Genomic DNA, 25443 nt, shown 5'->3' with positions numbered 1-25443 from the left:
CTTATTTTCAAGTGTTAAATAGAAATATCTCCTACTGTGAATTGTACTTTGATGAAGTGAAAGTAAGAACCTGTCCTGTTGTATATACTGACAAGAGGAGGTTTAGTCCAACTTGCATGCAATTAGCTTTTGACTCAGGTATGTTTTTCATCAGTATCTGCTGTAATGCCAGTAGAAAACAGCAACACTTTCTTAGTTATCACAGCGTATCGGCCTCACTTTTAACAGTAACTGTTATAAATGTTTGTAGAATTTCCAGTGAGAACATTCAAATGGATCTTTTCAGCTGGGGTTCTAGGATCCACGAGATTCTTGATCTCTAGAAAGATCCAGTGAACTTATGGCTTCTTTAGATGTTAGTACTGCAGCATATATGCCTTGTGCAAAATTTTTATTCCAGATTACATCGCTTGAAGAATTAGATTAGTTGCTTATGGCTATGAAGAGAACACAGGATGCCTGGGATAATGCATCAGTTTATACCCGTTACAAACTGGGATAAGTCATTCTTCAGGGTCTGTTAGGAATGACAAGCTCACAGCTGCTCCTGAAAGCATCAGTTTGTGAAACAATCTAAGAAATGTTGATTTGACTCTGTTCTGTAGTCTCAATCTTGTATTGATTCATTCTATGACAAAATAAACAAGAGCTTTAAATATTAGCACCAGATGTAAGAATGTGTTAGCGTTTTGAAGAATTTGGAGGTTCAGGCAGAAGATTATGGACCTGAGTAGGCAATGCTACTTAACCTGCCATAGATCTTGCCACCTTAGACTTTTTTTGTGGCTTCATGCATATTCCAGCTGTGCTGCTTAAGGAGCCTCATTTCCACATAAGGTATAGTTGCACATACTTTTCTTAAGCAGCCTTCTGGTAGTTCAGCACAACCTGCTTTAAGCCAGGTATAGCTGTTTGTGTGCTTATGTGATAAATTGCATTGGTGTCTGATCTGGTTGGGAAATTTATTTTTCAGATTGGTCAGCTCTGCATTCTGGTTCAGTGCATGAACATTTCTTCTAGAAGAGCATAGGACATGTTCTTTCAAGCAAGTGGTGAGGGAGGGAGAAAAGAGGGAGCACTTAACTGCTTAAGTAGTACAAGTGTCAAATGTCTACTACAGCCTTATTCATCTGAGGCACAAAAAAGCTATACTAGTTACAGTAAAGAGTGCTTCAGTGGTTATCACAGTGGGAAACAAATTCTTTTGTCACTTCCTTTTGGGAATTTAAACAGAAGGCAGGGATGCCAGATGAAGCAGGTTGAAGGTGAATATATTATTGAGCTTACTGTTGCCTGTGTCTCTCAGTCTTCTAGTACAAAAGTTTTTCTTTGAAAGAGTCTTTGAGGCTAATATTGCATTGTTCTATATTAACAGCCTAATATTTTGACAGGGAGGGGAACCTGCCTAATACCAACTATTAAGGGAACATGTGGTATGATATGCTCAGTTTCTGTCACAGGATAGAGTCAAAAGTACATGGACTGAAAATAGCTTTGTACACTAATCTATTAATGTGTGGTGTGGGGTTTTTTTTAAGAAACTTTAGGTAATAAATGGATTTCTATTACTTTACCCCAAAATAATAAGGTTCAAAATCTCTCCTGTTTAATTCCTTTTCATGCCAGAAAAGAACCATGAATTCTAAGTAACTGATTTTTGTAGCTGAGTTGTCACCATACTGTACCATGTATTGTGTTCAAGGTATTTACTATCTGTATATACAGCTATAGGGGAAGATATAGGCCTTATTTAAACATGCAGTTTAGTTGATGGCTTTTGGAGCTATTTAGCTGAGACTTAGGTAACTTCTATAAGCAGTAGCCTGTAAAACTCACGGTTAAGCATCGTCCATACATTTTGCAGGTGACATACATCAATATTTGCTTTGTGAAAGTGATAATGTTTTCACTGACTATAAGAACTTGCCTTCAATGCAAGTTGTAAGAGTTCTGTCTTAATTCAAAATTACCTTGTCAAGCAGTATTCTTAGTATTATGAAACAGTTGTATTTCAGTTACTGCTGTTTTGCTTTTCCCACTGGGTGGTTAGTGTTAGCAGTAAATGGCTTTTCTCTCATTTCAGTTTTGCGCTCGAAAAATCTGATGCTTCTTTTTCTTGATGCATATCTTTCTTTATTTCTAGGCCTTTCCTAAAACTTTCCATGTCTAAATGGACTCCTGAATGTAATATAGTTTATACCCTAAAAGCGGATATGAAGAGTGAAGTTCCTTCTGATGCACCAAAGAGACAGGAGAGTCTGAAGGGGATCCTCTTGAACCCTGAGCCTATTGGGGCAGACAAAAGCTTCACTGCAGAAGTTGAGATGATTGCCAGTAAAGTAGGGAATGAGTTCTCTCACTTATGTGGTGATTCTCAAAAGCAGAAGGACATGAATGGCAACCGTACAGACCAAGACAAAAGTATGGTGGTGCGAAAAAAACGCAAGAGCCAGCAGGCTGGTCCTTCATATACTCAAAATTGTCCTGATAAAGAAAACCAAGGAATCTTAGGATTAAGAGAGCATCTAGAAACACAGAGTGAAGACAATGATTCTTCTTTTAGTGACTGTATCTCTTCACCTTCGTCTAGCCTACATTTTGGAGACTCCGACACAGTAACATCTGATGAAGAAAAAGACGCTCCTGTAAGACACCCTCAGGCAGTGTTGAATACTACAAGTAGAACTCATAGCGCAAGGTCACAAAAGTGGCCTCGGACTGAGGCAGACTCTGTACCTGGGTTATTAATGAAAAGGCCCTGTTTTCACAGCAGTTCTTTAAGAAGACTTCCATATCGGAAGAGATTTGTGAAAACAAGTTCGTCACAGCGGACACAGAACCAAAAAGAAAGAATTTTAATGCAGAGGAAAAAGCGGGAAGTGTTAGCTCGAAGAAAGTATGCTTTACTACCCAGTTCTAGCAGTTCCAGTGAGAATGATCTCAGCAGTGAATCTTCTTCCAGTTCATCTACTGAAGGGGAGGAAGACTTATTTGTGTCACCTGGTGAAAACCACCAGAACAGTACAGCTGTTCCTTCAGGTAAAACTAAATTCCTGAGGTACTACTTATTAATGAGCTTTCATCATGTACAATATGCTTTTTTTTTATAAGTGCTTTGGACCATTTGTTTTTGCATTTTTATAGAAGTTATACTACAAATAGACTTACTGCAAGTAATGTGAACATTACACAATAAATTCTTGATGGGAAAAGTACATTCAGAGCTTCCAGTAAAATTACAGCAAATCTAGAATCTTTAACTTCAGTGTAAAAGGTAAAGTTAATGGTTTCTAAACAACCTACTGGAAGGTTGCTGAATCTGATTAGTCACATGCTGTGGAGTTGCTCCTTTTTTTTTCCTTAGCTGTTAAATTGTATTAAAATTATTATCGGTTTGGTAACTGATTGTGGGAATAACAGTTCTGTCTGGTTTCAGAATGTACAAATACCTGCTAATACATAATTAACTGCACTTGACAAAAAAAAATAAGGAAAAAAATTAAAAATGGGTCATTGTGAGAAGAGCCTGAAATAAGATTCAGTTGAAGGTAGCTTTAGTATTGCAGTAATAAGAGAAAATTCTAAGGCCTGACGTTATGGAAAGCAAAGTATTGTATGTATACCAAATGTTTTACCTAGATAAACTCTATGTAATAATCTTGCAGTTGGTTTACATAGATGTTTCTCTAGTATGTCTTGACACAGTATTTGAGGGTATTTGAATGTTTGGAGTGGGGTTTTTTGGGGGGTGTTTTTGGGTTTTTTTGGTTGGTGTTTTGTGGTTGTGTTGTTTGTTTGGTTGTTTGTTTTTTGCAATCTACCAATTTTCTTGGACTTCTTTCATCTTAAATCTGCCAAGTGAAAGGCAGTCCCAAGACTGGGACCAGTAATGTTCACAGTGTTGTAGTTGTGCCTTCTGTTTATCATTTCAGCTTTTTTTAGAGAGCATGGGGAAGTAGATACATAGACCACAGCACAGTGTTAATCTGTGCAACCGTGCTTTTTGCCTAGTGACAAATATGTTTTAGAAAGTGAAACCATATCTCAGACTGTGCTGATCATTCCTCTAAGAAAAAATTACTGAAAATGAAAATACAAGGACAGGGTTTAAAAAAAAAAGTGTGTATGTTCATGTTAGGGCAGGATTTATGCTTGAACAGAACCAGAGTACTAAAGACTAGATTATTGCTTATTATCCATTGAAGCAGGAAATAATTTGTAAGTTCTTTAATGTACTATTTAAATACAATAAGTAAAATTTGTAACACAAAAATCTTACATTTGCAGTGCTAGGGCTGCATAAATAAGTCTGAAATAGAAGAATTATTGCACAGTCTTAATTATTTTCATGTGTATTTGTGGGGACAGAAATGTATTTTTTAAGCCTAAAAATGTTACATTTGACATGCATGTTCAAGCATATTGAAGGGTATGATTTGTAAATATTTAATGTATGGGGATATGCGTACATTCATATTAAAAATCAATTTGGGAAGCTACTGTGTTAACACTTCTGTTTCCCAGTTAAAATGAGAAGAAACTATTTAGAGAGGAGGGAGTTTTATGTAACTGTAAAATGTAGGACCATTAACAACTCTCTTTCCACACAGAGCACCATGCAATGGTGAAACTGATATGAGGATGAGAAAATGTAGGTTACAGCTTCTTAGGCGACCATCTATTTCTAACCATGATAAACGTATTTAAAGAGAGAATGTTAAATTGATTTTTTTTTTTAGTATATTTGAACTGGTAAAAGCCACTGCCCTTTTTTTACACAAATTCAATTAATACCACTTCTGTGCTTTTATTTCCCTTGAAGTGCAGAACAAGTATTTCCATAGTGAGGTTTCCCATTTCAAAAGAATCTTTTTGGAGAAACACGTCTTTAAAAATTGATGTAATGATCAGTGAATATTCAAGCTGTAACTTCTGATAATTCAGTGTTTCAGTGAGATGTTATTTTGATGGTAGGAAGACTGAACTTTTGATTTTTTTCATCTAGTTATGTGGAAAAGTGCATTGTCCAATGGTTTGATTTTTATACTACTAGAAAAGCACACCTAATTCATTTAAGAAATTATGTTTATTCTCCTTTCATGAATGAAAAATCAATTAGCTCTGCACCAGTTAATTTTAGATTAAAATACTGACATCAGTTGTAAATGAAATAAGGTATGCTTTAAAGAATGTGTATTATGGTGGCCGTACTTCAGGACTAACACTTGGAGTGAGCTGAGAAGTAATTCTGGCTTAGAGTATGTGAATACTGTAGGTTTTTTCGCAGTAGAAATACGTGTTGATGGGAAGGTTTTGAGCATTTTACTTACATTGCAGATAAAATGGGAAGTTGAGCAGACTTCCTGTATAAAACTGTCCTATTTTTAGTAAGTAGAAGTGTGATTAATGATTGTGTAGCTTTCTGCTGTTTATGTACGGCATTTCTAGTTATTGAGTTAATTGGGACAGAAAAGAGGCCAGCTGGGAAGATAGCTATGCAACTTCTCTGTGTGCAAGCAAGCATGATGGTGTTTCTATATGAGGAAAGGGTCGTATTGCTAGAAATGCTACATTAGCCTGTTAATGTTATGGAAGAAATTTTTTTGCTCTAGATTGGCATGTGAAGATTACATATGCATCTGCTGAAATTACAGAATACACTGAAGGACAAAACTTCTTAGAATATTGAGGCCTACAGCATATGTGTAAAAGTACTACAGGATAGACTTAAGAAAGGAGGAGAATAATAATAATAATCATAAAAGAAAATAAAATTTAAGAAGATATGGTAATAACTGAATTTTTAATAAGCAGGCATCAAAGTGATGTGATTAGTCTTGTAGCCTACTTAATAGCAGTTTCTATTAAGGATATGTCACAAAATACTTCATTGCTTTGAATGTTGATGTTTATCTAAAGATACAGTGCATTTAAAGAACCAGTAAATTTAATTAGTGTATACTGTTCTGGAAAATGTTTCTTTCTGATTATTGCAAGAAATTAAAGTAACAGATCTTTTTAACAAAAATGAATGTTTAGTAGCTTAGTTCTTGTAGCTAATAAAACTAACTTGGCTATTTTGTATGAATGGAGATTGGGGGGGTTTGTTTGTGTGTGTGGTTATTTGGTTTTTTTTTTAACAAAACCTTTACCAAAAAAAAACCCAAATGACATCATATAAGGTTTTTCCTCCTTTTCTATCAGGGCTTCAGATATTCTTCTGGTGGAACTTTGTGCTTTTGGAGTGGGAGAGTATTCAATGAGTACAAAATCCTGACACCTGGGAATAGATTATATTGTTTTACCAACTGTTTGCCATAAAAGGCAGTTGTCCTCATTCAATCTGGAATGATCAGATGAAGCTCATTCAGGAGACAGAGGAGAGTTGGGGGCATAAGGACAATGTAGAAACAACTATATGTAGTTATAACTGTAGTTGATACAGTTACAGTTGAAGGTGCAGGTGCTTTCAGGGGTATATATTCTAATCTGAATGTTGATCAGTTGGTTTTAATTGAAATACGGGACTTACAGTTAAAATAACTGCAAGCAGCAACATTTTTGCTGTGAAACGCAAATTTTGATTGGGTTTAGGTAGCTCAGAAACCTTTCTCTAACCCTTGGAGGACCTGTATACACACCTATAGGAATAATCCTCTTTCGACTGTCTTTGTCAAAGGTGGCAAAATTTCAGCTTTTACTGTAATTGGATCTCTAACGTAATGCAAATTTTCTGATATGCTTGTACAGGTATTTGATTTTCAGCTTGGATTTAAAGGGCTGGGGGTGCCATTTAGAGACAGCCAATCTGTGGAGGGAAATCAAGCAAAAGCTAAAATTGGAAAAGGTTTTTAGCCTTACATACTCCTGATTTGGCAGTAAAACTGGACCCCGGCAGATGGGAAAGTGTTGTTATAAAAAAAGCTGGGTAGAATTTTGCATTGTCATAAATTGTTCATCTAGTAGCACTTAAAATTCTTTCAGGGTCTGACATGTTAACTTTATATTTTTGAGCAGCTAGTGCTAGACAGGCCTTGCCTCTTTCCTTAGAATGTAATGCTGATGAGAAGCTGCTCAATTTTTTGTTCAAAACTGCTTAGAATGATAAGACTGAGTTTATTCACTACTGTCCTCTTGATTCCTTTAATGTATTTGTTGTCTGTCTCCCAAAAGTGTTGAATATAGACATCCGATATTTTAAAGGCCAGAGGCTGGTGAAAATTAACATATACCACTTTATGTTCAGATTATTTTAACAGGTTCAAGATAAACATGTATTAAGTGGAAATGAGCTGCCAGTTGTTAGAGTTGATTATTTTTCAGTTACCTGATCCCTCCTAAGACTACAGCATGTACTCCTTCTCTCGCAGTAACTGGTGCAGATCATAATTCGGAGCTTTTATCTCAATAGCATTAGTGAACAAGGAAGTGAATACATACCCTTTCTACTGTGCCTCTTACTAGAGGGGGCTTGGGGAGGAACTGGGAAGTGGTGAGGAAAGAAGCACCTGGCTTGGTAAGCAGTCGACATTAACCATTTTTGCTGTATCTGTCTGCTGTGAATTGGAGCTTTAAATAGGTACAGTAATAAAAGTTAGCGTGGAATTAACTTCACTTCCCTGTAGCTGCTGCAGCTTTCTGTGCTGAAAAGATGCTATTTCTAGAATTGGCTTGCTGTAGCATTGGTGAGAGGACTAAGATTTATGTGCTCAGTTAAGAACAGGTAGTAGGGTTTTGGACTAGTGCATATTAGCATGGCTCATGGTTGGACAAGATCCCCTAAATTCTGGTTGTTGACTGTCTTTTCCACCAGGGTGCAGACTCCTAAGCAATTTCTGTGTTTTTGAAAATTTCTCCCATCATGCACAGCTATTCAAAGTATATTCCAAATGAGTCTCAGGTATAGAAAAACTGTTGTCTTCTAACCTAGTGTCACCTGACACTAAGGGGACAGGCAAGTTCTTTTAGGGATCTTTTGGCAGAATGATGATGGCACTGAATCGTACTTTTAATTAAAGCTTTATTTTCTTAGCAGGATATTATGATTAGTATAGCACAGAAGTTATGATTAGAATGGCACAGGATTTCTACAAGCAGAATCAATACAGTACAAGCTGTAAGTAACATCATACAGAATTTATAATACAACTTAACTGACAATTTCTAATCGCCTGGACCCCCTGCAGATCAGGTCAAATCTTAATATGTGGTTTGCTGTATCAATATAACAATTATAATCTAGACTAAAAAAAAAACATATAAAAGAATACGAGTCACTTACTCAGTCCTTGGAGGAAGCAGACGATGGTGGGGGCATCCCTGCCCACAGAAGGATCACAGTTCTCACTGTCCAGCAGCAGTTCTGGTCCAGGTTCCCACTTAGGACTTGTAACTGCTTGATTTTATAGACAGTGCAGTGCTCTGTGTGTTGTTATGCTTCCCTCTTCTCTGATGGGGTCATCAACAACACCTGGTTGGCCAGGTGCCTGGGACTGGGACCTTCAAGGCCAGCAAGGAAGGGAGTAATCTTCCTGGTGCCCAGGAATCTTGAGGTTGATAGGGAGGGGAAGAAGAAATCTGTTTGATTTGTCTACGTGGTTCACAGGACCTTCAGAGCCTGAGAATGAGGGGAAAGGGAACAAATACATGACCCGCTCAGTCACAGAGGATGGCTGCTTGCCTCATAAATCACAGAATCACAGAATCACTACGGTTGGAAAAGACCTGTAAGATCATCGAGTCCGACCTGGGAAAAAAAAAAAAAAGGAAAAAAAAAACCACCCACACCACACAACAACAACAAGCCACAACCCACCCAACACCACACAGCACCGTGTCCATCAAGCTACATCCCACAATGCCACATCCACAGGCTCCTTGAATACCTCCAGGGAGGGTGACTCTACCACCTCCCTGGGCAGCCTATTCCAATGTTTCACTACTCTCTCAGTAAAGAACTTTTTCCTAATATCTAGCCTGAACCTCCCCTGGCGCAACTTGAGGCCATTTCCTCTAGTCCTGTCACTAGTCACCTGGGAGAAGAGACCAACACCCACCTCTCTGCAACCCCCTTTCAGGTAGTTGTAGAGAGCGATAAGGTCTCCCCTCAGCCTCCTCTTCTCCAGGCTAAACAACCCCAGCTCCCTCAGCCGCTCCTCATAAGACTTGTGTTCCAGAAATAAAATGGCATTAATTATGCTAACCGTATTTACCAGGGGTCAGGAGCAGGGGGTACCGGTCACATCTAGTTGACAAAGTTTGAAAGTTGAAGAAGGGAGTACTCATTAACGCTAGTGGATGCTGGGTGGTGTGAGAAGTTTCAGTTAAAGTTTCTACTCTGACCGCATAGTTTTGCCTGCTGCAGCTGGCAGAAAGAATGTGGGCCTCAGCAGGCTCTTGGTCTGATCCAGTGAAAGCTTGGAACTCAAAATAGTCATCTCTGTCACTGGAACTTGACTGCTTATTTTAAATCTCTTCTGTTTTCACTTACAGCTTGGTCAGACTGTCTCATTTGAAATTGTGTATTGTAAAACTGCTTCACTATCTTACATGTAATATTTAAACTAGTTAAACCCCACGTTAATTGCAAAATGGATGTAAAGTATCCTCCAGGAAGGATGACAATCAGCCAAACATAAAGTTGGATATTATACCAGTGTTATTTATGTCCTTGGTGGGGTACTTGTGTTGATGATGATTGATTAATCTCTGAGTTATGCCATGATCTTTCAGAGTTAAGTTAATAGTGTAATTATTACAGACAGAGTATAATTGTATGTATTATATGCGTTATACTGTGCAAAGCTTAGTCTCTTGCTTATAACTTCTAGATTATTAAAGTATTTGATTCTAAAACTTGGTTGCCAGAACTGCATGTGGTCTATCAACAGTACCTAGCGGTTATAGCTCTGAAATAATCTTACAACTTTCTGGCAAAAAGATACCCTCATTTACTGATGTAAATATTGGGACTACACAGCCTTATATTATTTTAAAAGTTATATTCTGCTTAATAAAGTACAGTCTGACAGATTTACTCTGTTTGTGATGTAGGACCTGGAGGAGGGAGTGTTTTGTTGTTTAAGGGATGATTATCATTTTGAGCATGTTCAAATTTGGATTCAAGACAGTGTAGTTTATCCCTTCCTCTAGGCTGGCTGAGCACTAGCTTTCTGTCATAACCCAGGCTTTTAAAAGAGAGGAGAGGCTTCTGTAAAGAAGTTACTGATTATTACTGACTAGTCATGTACAAAACCTAATTACTAACTGCTGTTGATGGGTCTGAATTGTTGGGATATGCAAAACTTGCAAACTAAAATTTGGTGTTTTGCATGCATTATTTGTGGATGTGAGTAGGGAAAATCCAAAATTCAGTGGAAACTAATAAAACTCTTGCTGTAACTTTCAGTAGAAGTTTTGTTTTTAACCAGCTCATTTAAAATGTAGAATGCATCTTTCAATGGTAGCCCAAAGGCTAATTTAGTCACAAACAACTAGAGTATAATTTGCTTGCTGCTTTTTGTTATTCAGGAGATGACAGAGAGAAGTAGTGTATACCTGCAGGAGGATGATTTTCTGTTTGTTTTATAGCCGTTGGTATTATGCTGAAAGTAGTATAAAGTACCTCTCATAGATCTGCATAACTATTTTGCTGCCAACAGTCCAGTGACCCTTCTCCTTGAAGGGAGATTACCTTCAAGTATAGGATTAATATAGTAACACTCTCATTATACAGGTTTAACTGTTCTCTTACAGGGTCAATCATTAGACGATACACTGATGAGTAAGATATTCATATTCATACTTTAAGATCAAATTTTCTTGAAGTTCATTTCAGACAGATGATGACTGGTCAGTGACTGGTACGTGCACAAAAGCAAATAAATGAAGTATACCTTGTCACGGTGGACTACATGAAAACATACTGTGTAGTGGACTGGAGGGTGAAAATTAATACTGAGAAAGATGTGCAAGTATTTTGTCATCTGGTGTATTTCTGGATTTGGATTTTTTGCTTGTTTTGTTGTGTTTTTTTTTCCGTGGCTGTTGGTCTGTTTTGTAAATTGTGCAGTACTTCAGAACTGGGATTTACTGAAGTATCACATTCTGTTGGTTTCATGCCCTTCCTAAGAAATGTACTTTACATGTGTGTGCATATACCAAGTCTAGTCCCATGTAGATCTAAAGATGTAGACACCTTAAAGATATGTTCAGCTGTTTACTGCTAATGTGTAGTCTTGAATTCACCAGATGGCTCCCAAGAGTTACGTATGTGGTGAATATTTGAGGTGTGCAAGTACCTCAAAATTGTCTTGAGCTAATATTTTTAGAAACAATATAGCAAAACCTCAGAAAATCCATTTGTTTATTTCTCGCTAAAGAAAGTTTCCTTCTGCTTTACAGGGTTGTGCACTCTTAAAATTCAAGTCAACCATCTTGAATTTACTTGACATACCAGTAAAGTTCACCTTCAGACTCTAACTCAATCTGGAAAGTTATGTTGTGTGGAACTGCAAAACATTATGGCTTTGCTAGGATTAGGCTTGGAGTAGTTCAAACCAGCAGAATTGAATTTTAAGTGCGTTTGTCAGAGAACTTTTTTTTTCAGCTTTGATACTGCAGAACATTCAAAAAGACATCTTAAATTTCACTAGTTCTTTAGTATCGGTGCAATTTTAATTCTTAATTGCCTTGTAAATGAAATGCTCTAATGCTAGCATAAATCTCTTATATATGGGCTTGCTGAAGTTTCAGGGGGCTCTCCTTGACAGCTGTGTTGCTGCTCATGGGCTGCAGGCACCCTGCATTCCTGTCGGTCTGTCAAGGAGGCTGTCCTCTGAGACCTCATTTTGACAGATTATTTCAGGGACTTCTCTTTGTTTTAACACTATCCTTTGTTCTGCTTTGTAGGAGCTTGTCTAAATCAGAGTAAACCGGTGTGGTTTTGTTTGTGATGTTTCAAAAGCTGTGTTCTCTGCCTTGTAGTAATACATGAGGAGAGGCAAAGAAGAAACAGTAAATCCTGTTGACAATGAAAGATCGGGTTTTCATACCGCTTACTACTACTGGCTCTATGGCTAGTGTCTGACTATGGAAGACCTACTTGATGAGGATTATGAACATTACTTCAGTGTTGCTTATGTTACTGAAGTTTTGCTATTCAGCTGAGTTTTTATTGTTCAGATAAATGTAATGAAGCCAGTTTGTATTTGCCGATAGTCTAATGTGTATGTACTGCAATGTTCTTGAAATAAGCGAAGTTCACATACATGTACTTTTCCCCTTGGTGTGCTTCTAATGGAACTCACTTGAAAGCTCTTTTTATTTAAAAGGGGTACAAAGTTGTGTATGGTCGTAACTTATGTTCATAGTTTTTTCCTAGCAATATAATCTTGCTAAATGCCTTACAAATATTTACATAGTTTAGAGGAGTTGTTTTTCTACTTCATTTTGAAGAAAGTGTGTATTATTGGCTCCTTGTATAGGAAAGCACTCCATGGGAGGAAAACCCAATCAGTTTGTGCTTTTGACTTGGAGGGTGCTATTAGAAAGCATAAGCAGTAGGAAATAGCATACGGTTGAACTATATTTACGCTATATCCTACTTATAGCAACTTTGACTATTTTCCTAAAGATTTTCTTTATGATTTTGGAAGTCATAAAACCTGTTCATCCAGTAACAGTCCTGATGGTTTCTACAGTCTGACTTGTGTCTGTAAAATCACATCTTGACTAAAGATTTGCTTAAAAAAAGGGTTAAGTAAAATGAACTCTCAAACCATGACAAAGGTGAGTATCAGAATTGTGTAGATATTCAGTTGAGAATTCCTTTTGTTTTCATGAGATAAGCTTGTGTCAGAATTTAGGTAGAGATGCACATTGGAATTACATGGCATATGATTTTGTCCTCAAGGAGGTGCTATCTATTTTCAGAAGTAATGAGATCATACTTAAGCCTAAATCTTCCTGCTTTTGCACCTGTCATAAATTTCAATAAATATTGAGCCTGAGGACATGTGGACTGCCAGGACTGTTCTCAAACTTCCTGTAATTCAGAGAAGCACATGTTTAGAAGCACAGACATAGGGGAAAAATAGTAGGTTTTTTTTCTAACTGACCTTTCACCAGCTGCTTGGCTAGCTGGTTTTGTCTGAGAAGCAGCTAAGACAGTTTCGTTTAAGGAAGCTGTTGCTTATTTGCCCATTATTTGCAAGTTGTCAAAAGCATGTGATTTATATTCTTTCAAATGTGGTGATGACTTCAGTTGCCTTTCTTCACTTTGAGTAATTGGCCTCTCTGTATTTGCAATTTTAGCATGTGACTTTGTTTTAGACACTGTAACATGTTCAGTTTTTCCCAAAATTTTCATGCAAGTTCTGAGAATTAATTTTGTCACATATTACTTCCAATCGTGGGAATTTGATGAATATCACTATTTGGAAGTATCACTCTTTCAGTCTTCACCCAGCAGTCTCTCTGGGATAAGTATGACCAGAAACAAAGAAAGGCCGCTGGAAAATAAGTAATGCAACTTGTTTATTCAAAATATAAAAATGCTGATGCTTGCGGGGGTGGGGGGGAATAACCTGCCCACCTCGTCATTGGGTAGAGCAGCTGAGAACAATCAGTCCATACAGGATCTAAGTATTGACTTGAATGAGACCAAATTCTTGAAGAACTTTTCTTTAAGAAATTTGCAAATCTCAAAATGGTAGTTTGCTATTTCTAAGTTATCTAGCTCATTTATTTAGTAAGTTCTTTGGTGCTCAGTGGTATTAATATAGTGAATAATCCATAGCATAATTTATGTATTGTAGATAGCTCAATCTTGTCACTGTCAGTATTACAGCTGTAGAGAAGTGTTTCCATGAGTCTGGCTATTAGGCTGGAACTTGAATCATTCTTCCTGAAGTGGAAATTATTTCCTATCAAAACTTGTCTTTAAATTGATTTTGTGTTGTTGTTTTTTACCATTGATAGTTTCTTTTTAACTTCCTCTGTCTAGTATGATTGTGAATGCCACTGAAAGTGTAGATGTAAAGACATTTATAAACACCAATGAATTTGTGATCTTCATTTTGTTGTAGAAATAAATAACGTATATTAGTTGGTGCATGATTTTTCTCCTGTTGCCATTGTTTAGCCTTGGTACTTTAATACCTGCAAAAACTTTAAAAAAAAAAAAAAAGGCAAGCTATTAATGATAACAAACCACCACTGCTTTGCTAGTTTGAAGTTTGTTTTTATATTAAGTGACTGAATTTTTTTGGTGTTACAGCTAGTAAAATTCACCGTAATTGCTTCCAATACACAGTAGAATGTAAGCTTGTATATCTCCCCTGCCCCCCATCTTCTGTCTCCTTCCTTTTTTTACTTCAATATTTACAGCAGAATTGCTCCCTTTAATAGTTAGGTCATGTATTGCATGTCATGTAGTGCACAGTTGCACTAGAAGTTTTGACAGACACTATGAAATTCTCTACCTACATATATTTTAAGTCTAGGAAAAAAATAGTCTCTTATAATGACAGCTCCTGAGATAGATGAAGTATACAAACTTTATTCTTCCTTTTTCCTCATCAGGAAGTATTGATGAAGATGTTGTGGTGATTGAAGCATCCTCCACTCCCCAGGTCACTGCTAATGAAGAAATAAATGTTACCTCAACAGATAGTGAAGTGGAGATTGTCACAGTTGGTGAAAGCTACAGGTGAGGCTTGCATCTCTTGGTATTAATACGATCTTGCTTGACTCCAAGTTTGTTACAAGGCTCTGTATCATTAAAAGCTCATAAGGTAATGTCAGAGAAATTCTAACCAGGTTGCATAGTATGCATTTTTGACGTGAAAAAAAAAAAACCCAAACAACCCCAACAACAAAAAAAACCTGAAAAACCAAAACCGCAAACAAAGAAACACACAAAAAACCCCAAACCACAGCTTTGCCACAGCTTGACGATTCAACTAATCTGGAATTGTTGAGGTGGTTGTAGTTATTGTGACTGATGGGCAGAATTTTGGGGAAGCAAAGCACTACAGTGAGATCCTAGAGAGAGCAAGTTTAGGCTGAACTGAGTATCTGGGGATTAGCTGAGCATTTCTCAGGAAAGCATCCTACTCTTTTGAAGCTGCTGCTGTGTATGCTTTCCCATTCTTCCATGCCTCTCTGGAAGTTTTGTTCCATATTTGTCAGATTTTGCAGACTCTATTAAAGTGAAGTTCCTTGAAGAAGAAAACTTGAAGTTGTCATGTGCATGGGACTGCTGGAGATGGCTGCCTATTACACATGTTTTCATATTTGTGAACATAAAGACAAAATTATAGAATATGAAGAACAACTATCCATTTTTTTATAAAATAATGACAAAGGAACAACAGGCAGTAAATTATGAAAACATTCCATCTGTTTGTCATCAGATAGTGCTTTCACTAATGCAATTTTAAATTTAAAGTAACAGGCAAGTTTTCCTGCAAAAATCACTTTCATTGGAATAAATATCACATTGAACAAACCAATTTTATGTTTAAGACAAATGCCTGCATAATGTAGATTTCATGAACACTTGGAACTAACTAAATTTTTTCTTAAACTCTGACATGCAAAGGATGTCATACTCACAAAAATATGTATCCCAAATCTATAGCAAAAAGGAAGTAGGGTGAGATGAGAGAAATCAACATTTTAAAAACTCATTTCTTCAACAATATGTTTCTCTATATTTTCTTCTATTTAATAAAAAAAAAAGCTGCAAAATCAACAGATGCTCTGTCTGGAGGTGATTAGAAACATGTTTCTAGAAATAGTTGATTTTTCCATATGAATGTATTTGTTGAGAATAATCATTACAACTTGTGAAACAACGTGTATGCTTGAAAAGACTTGAGCTAGATTAATGCTTTAGCCTCTTACAACTTCACGTAAAGCTTTAAAGGGTAAAAAATTAGGCTAGATGAAAGTGATTGTGCTTATAGAACATTAATTCAAACCTGATTAAAAACAGATAAGAAGCTTTTAAAAAATAAACAACTTTCTTCCTAGCATCAGTAAGAAATGTTTTGTGTAGTAGCCATAAAAGATGAAAAAATTAATTCTTTCTTCCCTTACCTTCTGCAATGCTACAGCCAAAACAGCAGCAGCAAACACACCCCACCCCCCCCGTCCCACACTGCCACCCCCCCTTTTTATTGATGTCAGTGGTGTCTTTACTGGTGATTTAAGTGAGGAGGAGATTGAACAAAGAACACTTCCTGGTGAATTTAAATTTGTGTCCTGTTCAGTTTGTTAGACCTTCTAACATGCAGATTTCTCAAAGGCATTTGATTATTTATCTTTGTTAAAATCATAACAGAGTGGTCAAATTAAGTTTTGCTCTTTAACTATTTAGTGTGCTTGCTTTCAATTGTTAAGAAAAGCCGTCTTCTCTCAGTCATCTTTTTCTCAGAAAATGCTCAGCTGAAAACTTTTTGAGAAGACTGAAGAAATAATTGAGTTTTATTTTGTATTGAAGTCATGATTCTATGTTTAAAAAAAAAAAAATTACAGTAAGAAAACAATTCCAGGAAGTTTGCTATGAGGGGGAGGAGTCTTAAATTCAAATCTTAGCTTGAAATGTCAGGAACGTCTAAACTAGTCTTTGAACATAGAGCACTTCCTATGCAGGTTTTCTTGTGTTTCAAGCATATTAGTTTTGCCAACCACAACGTAAGGAACAAAGGCAGCTCTTGGACACCTAAATGGTAGTTCAGTGTAAGATTATAAATATAAATGCTGTAAGCAAACTGAACATTATGAAGGTTATTTATCAAACTCAGAATACTGTTCAGAGCTAAATAAATGGTTGCTTTTATTCTTTATAACTTGTGTATAGATGAGAGAGGTTACTGTATTTTTTTTAAAAGTCAAAAGTGTATTTTTGGATGGAAGTAAAAAAAAATCAAATAAAAAAATGAAGATACCTCTTTTGACATTTCATAGTACTGCCAGCTTTTTTCTGTGAAATCTGAGGCTAAGCTTTTTCATGCTTCTTACATACATTGAATACTCTAGAACTAACACTTTATTTTTTTCAAAACTCAATTATTAGTTGAGTAGCGGTGTATATCCCCATAGTAATATATGGACTTACAGAATACAAATTAATAGTAGTGAAAAAGACTGTAGATTTGAAAAAGTTTACTTAAATTCTGGAGGCTGTCACTTCAACATTTGTCTTTATACAAAGCATTCTGTCGGCAAGTTCAACTTTACACCTGACAATTTCAAAAAACCTAAAATTCTGAAGTGTTAATCTTGACCTTAATAAATAAAAGGTGAATCTAATACTAGGCTCTAAATTTAAGCTGCAGTAAGAATCTATGGTTGGGATATTTAAGCATATTAATGCTGGTTTCTCTACGTTCCTAAATGGAAGATAAAAAGCATTATTTTTTTAAAAATACTTTTAAACAAGTGGCCATGTATAGATAATAGGAATATTTTAATTTTTTACAATTTACAAGTGAAACATACTTTGAAAGGAATTGATGCCCTTGAATACAGGGTTTTTTGTATGAATGAACTTGCTAATACCTGAAGGTCAGCTGTGGTTAAGTGTGCATACAAGCTTACTGGGCATTTTAGTACTAAAGATCAAAAAGAAGGAAAGAAAATTCATGAGGTGTTTAATCTGTCACTTCCTGAATCCTCCTTTCAGTCATACAGATTTTTTTGTGGGAGAGAAGAAAACTACTGGAAGGAAGAAGGAAGCCAGCATTCTTCAGACAACACACCTGGATCCCTTAGAAACTCAAAATTTGTGTTTAGACTGGGAAAAGCTAAAGACAAAAAAAATAGTTTTGTGTTGAAAATGTTGAGGCAAAGAAAGCATCTGTTGCCATGTAGAACCAAGAACATGTTAGTGGGCATGAGATCATCTCGCACTATTATTGATGTATTGTGGGCAGGAGAAGATAGGGAACGGATAAAGAACATAGAAATGGAATATTCTAAGAAGGAAAAACCTCTCAAACAAAAAGGTAGTACTGCTAAATAGGGAGAAGATAAAGAAAAAGCTTTAGAGAGCTAGACTGGTGCAAGAGAAAGGGTTTCTTTCTGCAGTGACTTCAACCAGACTTTTTGGGTAACTACAGGTCCTGCCTTGCTTGTCCTGACAGCAAATAGTACAATTTTGTGCTCGCTTTTAAGCTTTGCTGTCTCTTGTCTTAATATGGTATAGGCTTGGAGAATTCTTTTTTTCTTTTTTCCTCCCTTACAGCATTTATTTCATGTCATCCTCTTCCCCTCTGTTAGTGAAATCCTACTCTGATGAATGCTATTTTCCTAACAGTAAGGAGATCTGATAAAACTGGCAGTGGACTCTGGAAAAGGCAGTAATGGGACAATATTGCTTAGCAGTGAATACATAGTGCTTGATCCTAAACCACATGTAGTCTATTTTATCAGTAACATCAATGTAAAATTGTCCAGTGGATAGCCACTCATTTTGCTCTCCTAGAAGTAAGCAGGAGAGTGCACGTGAAAAACACTTCTTTACTTGCATTCGCTCCTGAAGAAACTATTCTGAAACTTACTAAACCCAGTTACCAGAGCTGGTTAATGATTTGTCTGATTTTTATTTGCTTTTTGAAATCAAGATGCTAACGCTTTTCTGCTTGTTTTCTGAGTGGTTGCTGGTGAGATGCGGTTGGTAGCATGTTAAATCCTCACTTGGCCACATGTATATAGAAATTTGTCACTTTTTTTTATGTTGGACATGGTCTCAGGTTTGAGAAAATTACATACAGAAATCCATGTGTTAGTTTCTTCCTTGATGTCTTTCATTTTGTCCAGTGCGCCATAATCCATCAAGAAATTGTTATGTAGTGATGGTTATTCCCTCCTCCTCCATCAAGATAGGGCCACTTTCAAAGCATAGAGAAGGTAAATTTTTGATGTGAAATAAACTGCAGTCTGAAGCAGCAGTGTAGCAGCTGGAATCATAGCTAGGAGGATGAGATAGACAGTATCTACCAAAATGCTATGAAGCCTTCACTGACGGTCCTTTTCTGATTAAGAAAAAGCTATTAAGAGCTGGTTGAGAGTCATCTTAGCATTAAACAGACTAAACAATTTGGTCATACGTACTTCAGAGATGGACTAACGTAGTGATTTTGAAATTACATGGACTCAGACACAGACTGAATATACACAGCACCATATAGCTAACACATTCATTAGTCATTCAGAATAAAAATGTATTTAATCATAACAAGGAAATAAAGACTCAGACCTCTAACTTTAAGACTGTTTCAATTTGGTAGTCCTTTGTTTCCATCTCCATCTTTGCTTGAAATCATACCTGATTCAAAAACTCTGGGAGATTATTAGCTTACTGTACAGTTGTATGCTAGGCCTTATTTCTCTTTGTACCTAGTTTGATGCTTTGTCATGTTGTCTGCTTGCTCTTTTGTGCAAGAATAAATTACTACCAGACTCAAGGTGCTCCCACGAACCTTAACTCTTAGTTAACTGAAGGGGAGGGGAAGATGAAGTAGGAGGTGAGACCTTAACCTCTCTTTGTATTACCAAAGTGCACCTTGGGTCACCAGAGGGTAACAGTAAAGTTTTTGTAAGGGGCTTGGGAGGTAAATTTCATTCTAGAGTGTAGTAGGACATACATAAAGTACACACAAATCAATTTGGACATTATGTAAATCCAACCTTTAAAGAAAATGTGCTTTTTTGAACCAACCCGATCTTTAAATTGCAGTGACTACGGAAGTGGAATTGAAGTGTAAGCCAGTTGAGAAGACTGCAGCAAGCATGCTTTTTGCACTACAGCGAAACATACTGATTTTTTTTTCTTAGTGAGTTACGCAGATAGGGGTAAAGGGAGTACAGGCAGAACAGAAATGTAGACAGCTCCGTGGTGATTTGTGCAGTGGGTTTTGTTTGTTTTTAGTGAAGTCATTCCCTGTTCTTCACATTTTCCTCTTCTGAATTTCTGAAGTCTGAGTACATTGTTTTTCCAAATCGGAAAATAAGAGCCACTTGACTTATGTAAATACTGGCCAGTCAAAGGTTTTCGAGAGTGAACTGGTAAATACAATACTGTAAAAATATTCTTCCCTTAATTAAAGACAATATCCTCTTAACTTAAACTCCAAAGCATCATTGATCTGAGCTTTTGGGTTTGTGTGGCTGAATTGAATAGAACGGGTGCTAAGTGTTATATTACAGAGATAAAACCATCCCTTTCCTTAGGTATGGTTACAGGCTTATGATTTCCTCTCCTCAAGCCACATTTCATTTACTTGTTACACAAAGCTGTGTTCATTCTTGGGGGGGGTGGGGGAATAATATTCAAGAGAGAAAAGTCCAGTGATTTTGCACTTTCAGGACATTTTGGAAATTTCAAGTATAGAAATTATCCTCTGAAAATATTCTGTCACAAGTTAACATGCAAAAGAACTTAATGTTTACAAATTTTTATTGTCTCTTCGGTCATCATTCATAGATCTGCTCTTTCAGACTGCATAGGAGTAGTATAGGATTTGGAGACTCTTCATTTAGTATTAAGAAAGTTAAAACATAAGGTCAGATATAATTGATGCGTGACTGTGGTTGTAGGGTTTCACAGTGAATTTTTTGTAAGTTACCTGTGTGTATTTCATAGGAACATGGTTTAAAGACCTTTAAACTCTACGTGTTGGGTAGTTGCCATTATGTTACCTGGTAAAGGCTGCAGTAATGTTTATAAGTACGCATCTAGTGAATGTGGAGTAGTGGTGCGTTTCAACATAACAAAATGCTTTTCTAATAACAATAAAAAAGATACTTTTAAATAGGTTCTCAAACAGTGAGGAGAAAAATTTAAGAATGGCAAAATTTAGGTCAATACTTAAGGTGTTACCTTTTTTAAGGTCTCGTTCAACACTTGGACACGCAAGGTCACACTGGGGACAAAGCTCTAGTTCTCATGCTGCACGACCTCAAGAACAGCGGAACCGCAGTAGAATTTCCACAGTCATACAGCCACTGAGACAGAATGCAGCGGAAGTAGTGGACCTTACAGTGGATGAAGATGGTAAGTTGCATTGGTCTGAGAAATTGCTTCTCTTTCCAGAGGCTGGATGATCAGTGAAAGGGAAGTGGAATTAATTGCATTGGTTATAACGTACCATTCTATGAAAAAGTCTCAATTCTAAACAAACTAGTTTCCAAGCCTGTCGGAAAATCCTCTTGCAGCCTTCCTTTTAAAATGAAAAGTTTAGCCATTCCCAAGGGGTCTACTAGATCTAATTTTTCTTCCAAAACAGATTTGGGTGTGTGTCTGAGGACTGACTCACCAGGCAGAAATTACAGAACAGGTTGGAACTACTTTAAAAATATGCACTTACTTCAATACCACACTATAAAAGGAAAATGTATCGCTGCCTATGCTTTGGAATAGTTACTGTTCTTTCAGGCCTTGGAGTAAAAATATTTTTAAAAAAAGAAAAAAAAAACAACCCCAAACTAGTAAAGTATGTTAGGTTTCTGAAGCTGTAACCTTTCATTGTTTCCTAACATTAAAACCTACTGGCACTTATTAAGTCTATTCCTGCTGAAAATCATAAGAGCAACTTCCAGGTATTGTCAGAAGTTGAGAGAAGGAAAAACTAAAGCTCATGTATGTTTTTGCAGGTTTATCTTTTTGTTGGAGGTGGTGGGTTTGGGGATTTCTTAGGTGCATGCTACTTGTAATGTTTAACGGAAGTTTTGTCCTGTTGTGGTTCCATCCCTGAGTGCATCGCAAGCTAGTATCTTGTAATATCTTACCGTTCCAGTTGTCTTGATTTTTGGGGTGGGTTGGAGAATTGGTTTGGAATTGGTTTTGGCTGTTGGATGTTTTTTAAGGAAGAGGATGGGTTGATTTACAGATTCTTTTCTTTATGGATTTACTGTGAAATATCACAACAGCTTTATCATTGAAGGGGAATAGGCATCTGTTGCTTTAATTTACTCTTTAAACTCAAATTATAGAATTTAGCCTTAAATCCAGGAAGTAAATTATTGTAAAAAAGATTATTGCTGAATGAACTTCTACTTCTGTAATGTGTATATTTAAGACTAGCTGTTTCTGCCCCCTCTGAGGAAATACCTTTCTAAGATGAGTCTTCCAGGATTTCAGGGATGATATTTTTGGGTTTAGGCATTGAATTTCACACATGAACTAGTGTAAACCGATAAAAATTCTGAATTAACACTGTTACAAGGTAGCTATGCACTTTATCATAACTCTGCTGATGTCTTCTTCAAAGATACTGGTCTTAAAACTTTGCTAGCTACTTCCATGAGCATAAGGATCATATATCCATCTGTATTTCTGGATTAATGTCTATGAAGTGTGTGGAAATTAAGTTTCTCTTAGCTAGTAGTTTGAGATTGACCATGCACAATGGCTTTTACTGGTTTTGGGGCAGAGAAACAGAACCGTCTGTATTGCTGATGGTGAGTTAAAAGAGTAAGAGGCTAGCAGGGAGATTGAGGCTGATAGAATTGAGAATTGTCTAACTGCAGGATTGCTTTCAGAATGTATTAGCATCCAGTCTTGAGCACTGTGTGATCACATACCAATATTAGGCTATATGTGTCCTATATACTTGCTGTTTTTTTCTGAATTTAAACGTTACTACATTTCTCCCAAAATGTTTTCCTTTAAATAAAATCAGAATATTGGAATGCCACATTAAAATACGAAGGAATTGAAATGTAGATATCAGATCGTGGTTTTTTTAATGTGATGAGTTGGAAGACTTTCAAAAAGGGAGATATATTTATTCCCTTACTTGCTGAGTTGCTGATATACCTACTAGATATAGAGAGAAGTCTTGAAAACTAGTCATACTTTGTTTTGAGACTTTGTGTAAGAGAAGTATTTGAAGTGTCTTGATGCTTTTTTTTCCCCCTGATATCCATGCAGACATTTTTACTAAAAAAACCTGAGCTGTTTTTGATGATACTCCCTCTTATGGTATCTCATATTCCTAGTCATGTCATTGCCTTGTCAGTAATTAGAGAGAAATTTCAAATTTACAGTCAAAGGCAGACTTTTTAAAAACTAAATTTTAATTATTCCACCAGGTATCTTCTTAAATTTTAATCTGTTTACAATTGTCTAGTAGAGAACAAGAATTATCCAGTGTTTGATGTATTTCCCTGGATCTAATTAAATATATTGCTGACTATTACCTTTACAATCTGCAAAATGAACATGTATGTACTTTTAACAGAAGTCTCAAATACTGATCGAATCTGCTTTTAATGTGTATTGAGACTAGAAACCAAGTTTATCTTGCTGTAGCCTTTAGTACTATGCATCTAGAATGATTGACATTTGTAAAGTAGTACTGCTAGTTTAGATATTATTATGGTGCTATTGATTAGTTATCTAAAAGTTTTTCTGCACTTTGTAGGCATTAAAAAAATGGTAAGGGTAGTACTTAGTCATAGAGTAGTTTGCCTGTGGATTTATGGAAGATTTCAGCAAGTGTTTTCATCATAAAGTACCAAAGTAATTTAATTTCCTTTATAGTAGTATTTTATTCAGTAAATAAAACTCGATATGTCAGACTTGGTTGGGAATTGATTTTATATTAATTCTTAAAATCTGAATGAAACAGAATTAACTTCTGTATTTTGTACCTGTCAGGCTTTTGTGGTCTGACTCCTAGCATCTGGCAAGACCAGAATCAAGAATTTCTTGTAAAATAATTAAAAAACAGCACCAACAATAAAAAAAAAAAAAAAACAGCAGCTTTTAAAGCTTAAAGAACATGAAAGCTTTTTTGTTTTGCTAGAGCCGACAGTTGTGCCAACCTCATCAGCTAGAGTGGAGCCACAGGTTGTGAGTTCTGCTTCCAGTAACAGTTCTAGTACGTCTACCTCAGAGCAGGCCTCTGATGCAGCTCCAAACGTCTCCAACAGCCAGCCCTCTGCAGCACCAGAGACAACTTCGAGTCTTCCCAGTGGCGGCACTGCTGGTACTTCAGCTGGAGGTACAGAATAAGAGAGCTTTCTAAACTGTTGTGTTGCCTCCTGGTACACAGGAGGTAGAGGAAGTTAATCAGCATTCTCTAGATTAAATGGCATGTGAACTTTTAGTACTGAACATAACAGTAATAATTTGAGAGGACAGGAATCTGGAAAAGATCATTGATTTCTCCCCAAAGATGAAGAAAGTTGTGCTGGAGCCTTCTGCTTTTGGCTATTGGAATGATTTGGTTCTAATTAATGAACCACATCCTTGCTTTTTGAGGAGGTAGAATGTAGTTCACAGGGAATGAAGTCTCCCATTGCCATGTGTTGCAGGGGTGTTTTTTTAATGTGTATTATAAGAAAGTGAAGGATGTGTATAGATTCCTTGAACCTCTCCCTGTATATTACTTCGCTGGAAGCACATTTATACAGACCTGTATAGATACTGACGTATAATAGAGCCCTATATACAGGTAGCACTCATAACATATCTGAAACATGGGTGCTCTGCCCCCATCTGCAAGTCAGGTGAGGTACGAAAAAACCTGAGCTGACCACAGCTGCACTAAAATTTGAGGTCTCTGCACACTAACCACAAGGACAATCCTTCCTCCTTTCCCTACTGATAACATGTCTTAAATTAGTGGAATAAGGCAAGTGTCAGTTCATGTCCTCTAGTGGTTCCCATGAGTACATCCACCTGAACCATTCAGTTTTGGTTCATTTGGCAGGCATAGCTAAATCTTCTCTTTTGTATCCAGTTTGTTTTGTTGTAGTCTAGATCTGTTTTTGAATAGGTTAATTATTTAATCGTGAAGGACAGTGTTTTTTTTTTTTTCTATTTAAGGCACTATGTTACGGTGATCAGCTTTACTAATTTCTTTTGCTTCAATATTAACTTTCTTTATCTTCAAGATGATATAAGAAGAACTGCATCTAGTACGACACTGGAAACTGGCCCTCCGGCCATGCCAAGGTTACCATCCTGCTGCCCTCAGCATTCTCCTTGTGGAGGACCTTCACAGACTCACCATGCATTGGGGCACCCGCATACAAACTGCTTTCAGCAGCATGGCCACCACTTTCAACATCACCACCACCACCACCACAACCCTCACCCAGCTGTTCCACTATCTCCTTCATTCAGTGATTCCAGCTGCCCTGTTGAAAGGCCTCCTCCAGTGCCTGCACCTTGTGGAGCAAGCAGCAGTTCTGGCACCGGTTACTATGACCAGGCATGTTTAACTCTTGTGGCTCTCCCTTTGCGATGTGAAGTTGTTATGAGAGAATAGAATAAGATGCTGAATTGTGGATTATTCTCTTGTTCTATAGCAGGCATTATAGAAGGGAACTAAAAGGAAAACTCGATCTATACTATATGGACACAAAAAATAGAAATTTTACAGAAATTCATAATCCAACAAGTAATCATTGACAGCTGACATA

General features: G+C 36.7%; 1 protein-coding gene across 5 annotated transcripts in view; it reads left to right on the top strand.

The window, feature by feature from the left end:
* Window positions 1–2147: 2147 nt before the first annotated feature.
* RNF111 (ring finger protein 111) overlaps window positions 2148–25443 on the top strand; it is a 41184-nt gene continuing 17888 nt past the window's right edge. For 4 of the 5 annotated variants that reach the window (XM_059823679.1, XM_059823678.1, XM_059823680.1 and 1 more), the window contains exons 1-5: window positions 2152–3039; window positions 14584–14710; window positions 20901–21064; window positions 23820–24017; window positions 24913–25232. In XM_059823679.1, the coding sequence (XP_059679662.1) occupies window positions 2163–3039; window positions 14584–14710; window positions 20901–21064; window positions 23820–24017; window positions 24913–25232 (1686 nt within the window). In that variant the 5' untranslated portion in view covers window positions 2152–2162. Of the gene's footprint in view, window positions 3040–14583; window positions 14711–20900; window positions 21065–23819; window positions 24018–24912; window positions 25233–25443 lie in introns of all 5 variants that reach the window. The other variant, XM_009815812.2, reaches the window with a different exon arrangement.

Source organism: Gavia stellata, chromosome 13, assembly GCF_030936135.1.
Source record: "Gavia stellata isolate bGavSte3 chromosome 13, bGavSte3.hap2, whole genome shotgun sequence".
Classification (NCBI taxonomy): domain Eukaryota; kingdom Metazoa; phylum Chordata; class Aves; order Gaviiformes; family Gaviidae; genus Gavia; species Gavia stellata.
The sequence above is the reverse complement of the archived record's forward strand: the minus strand, read 5'-3'. Positions and strand labels throughout refer to the sequence as shown.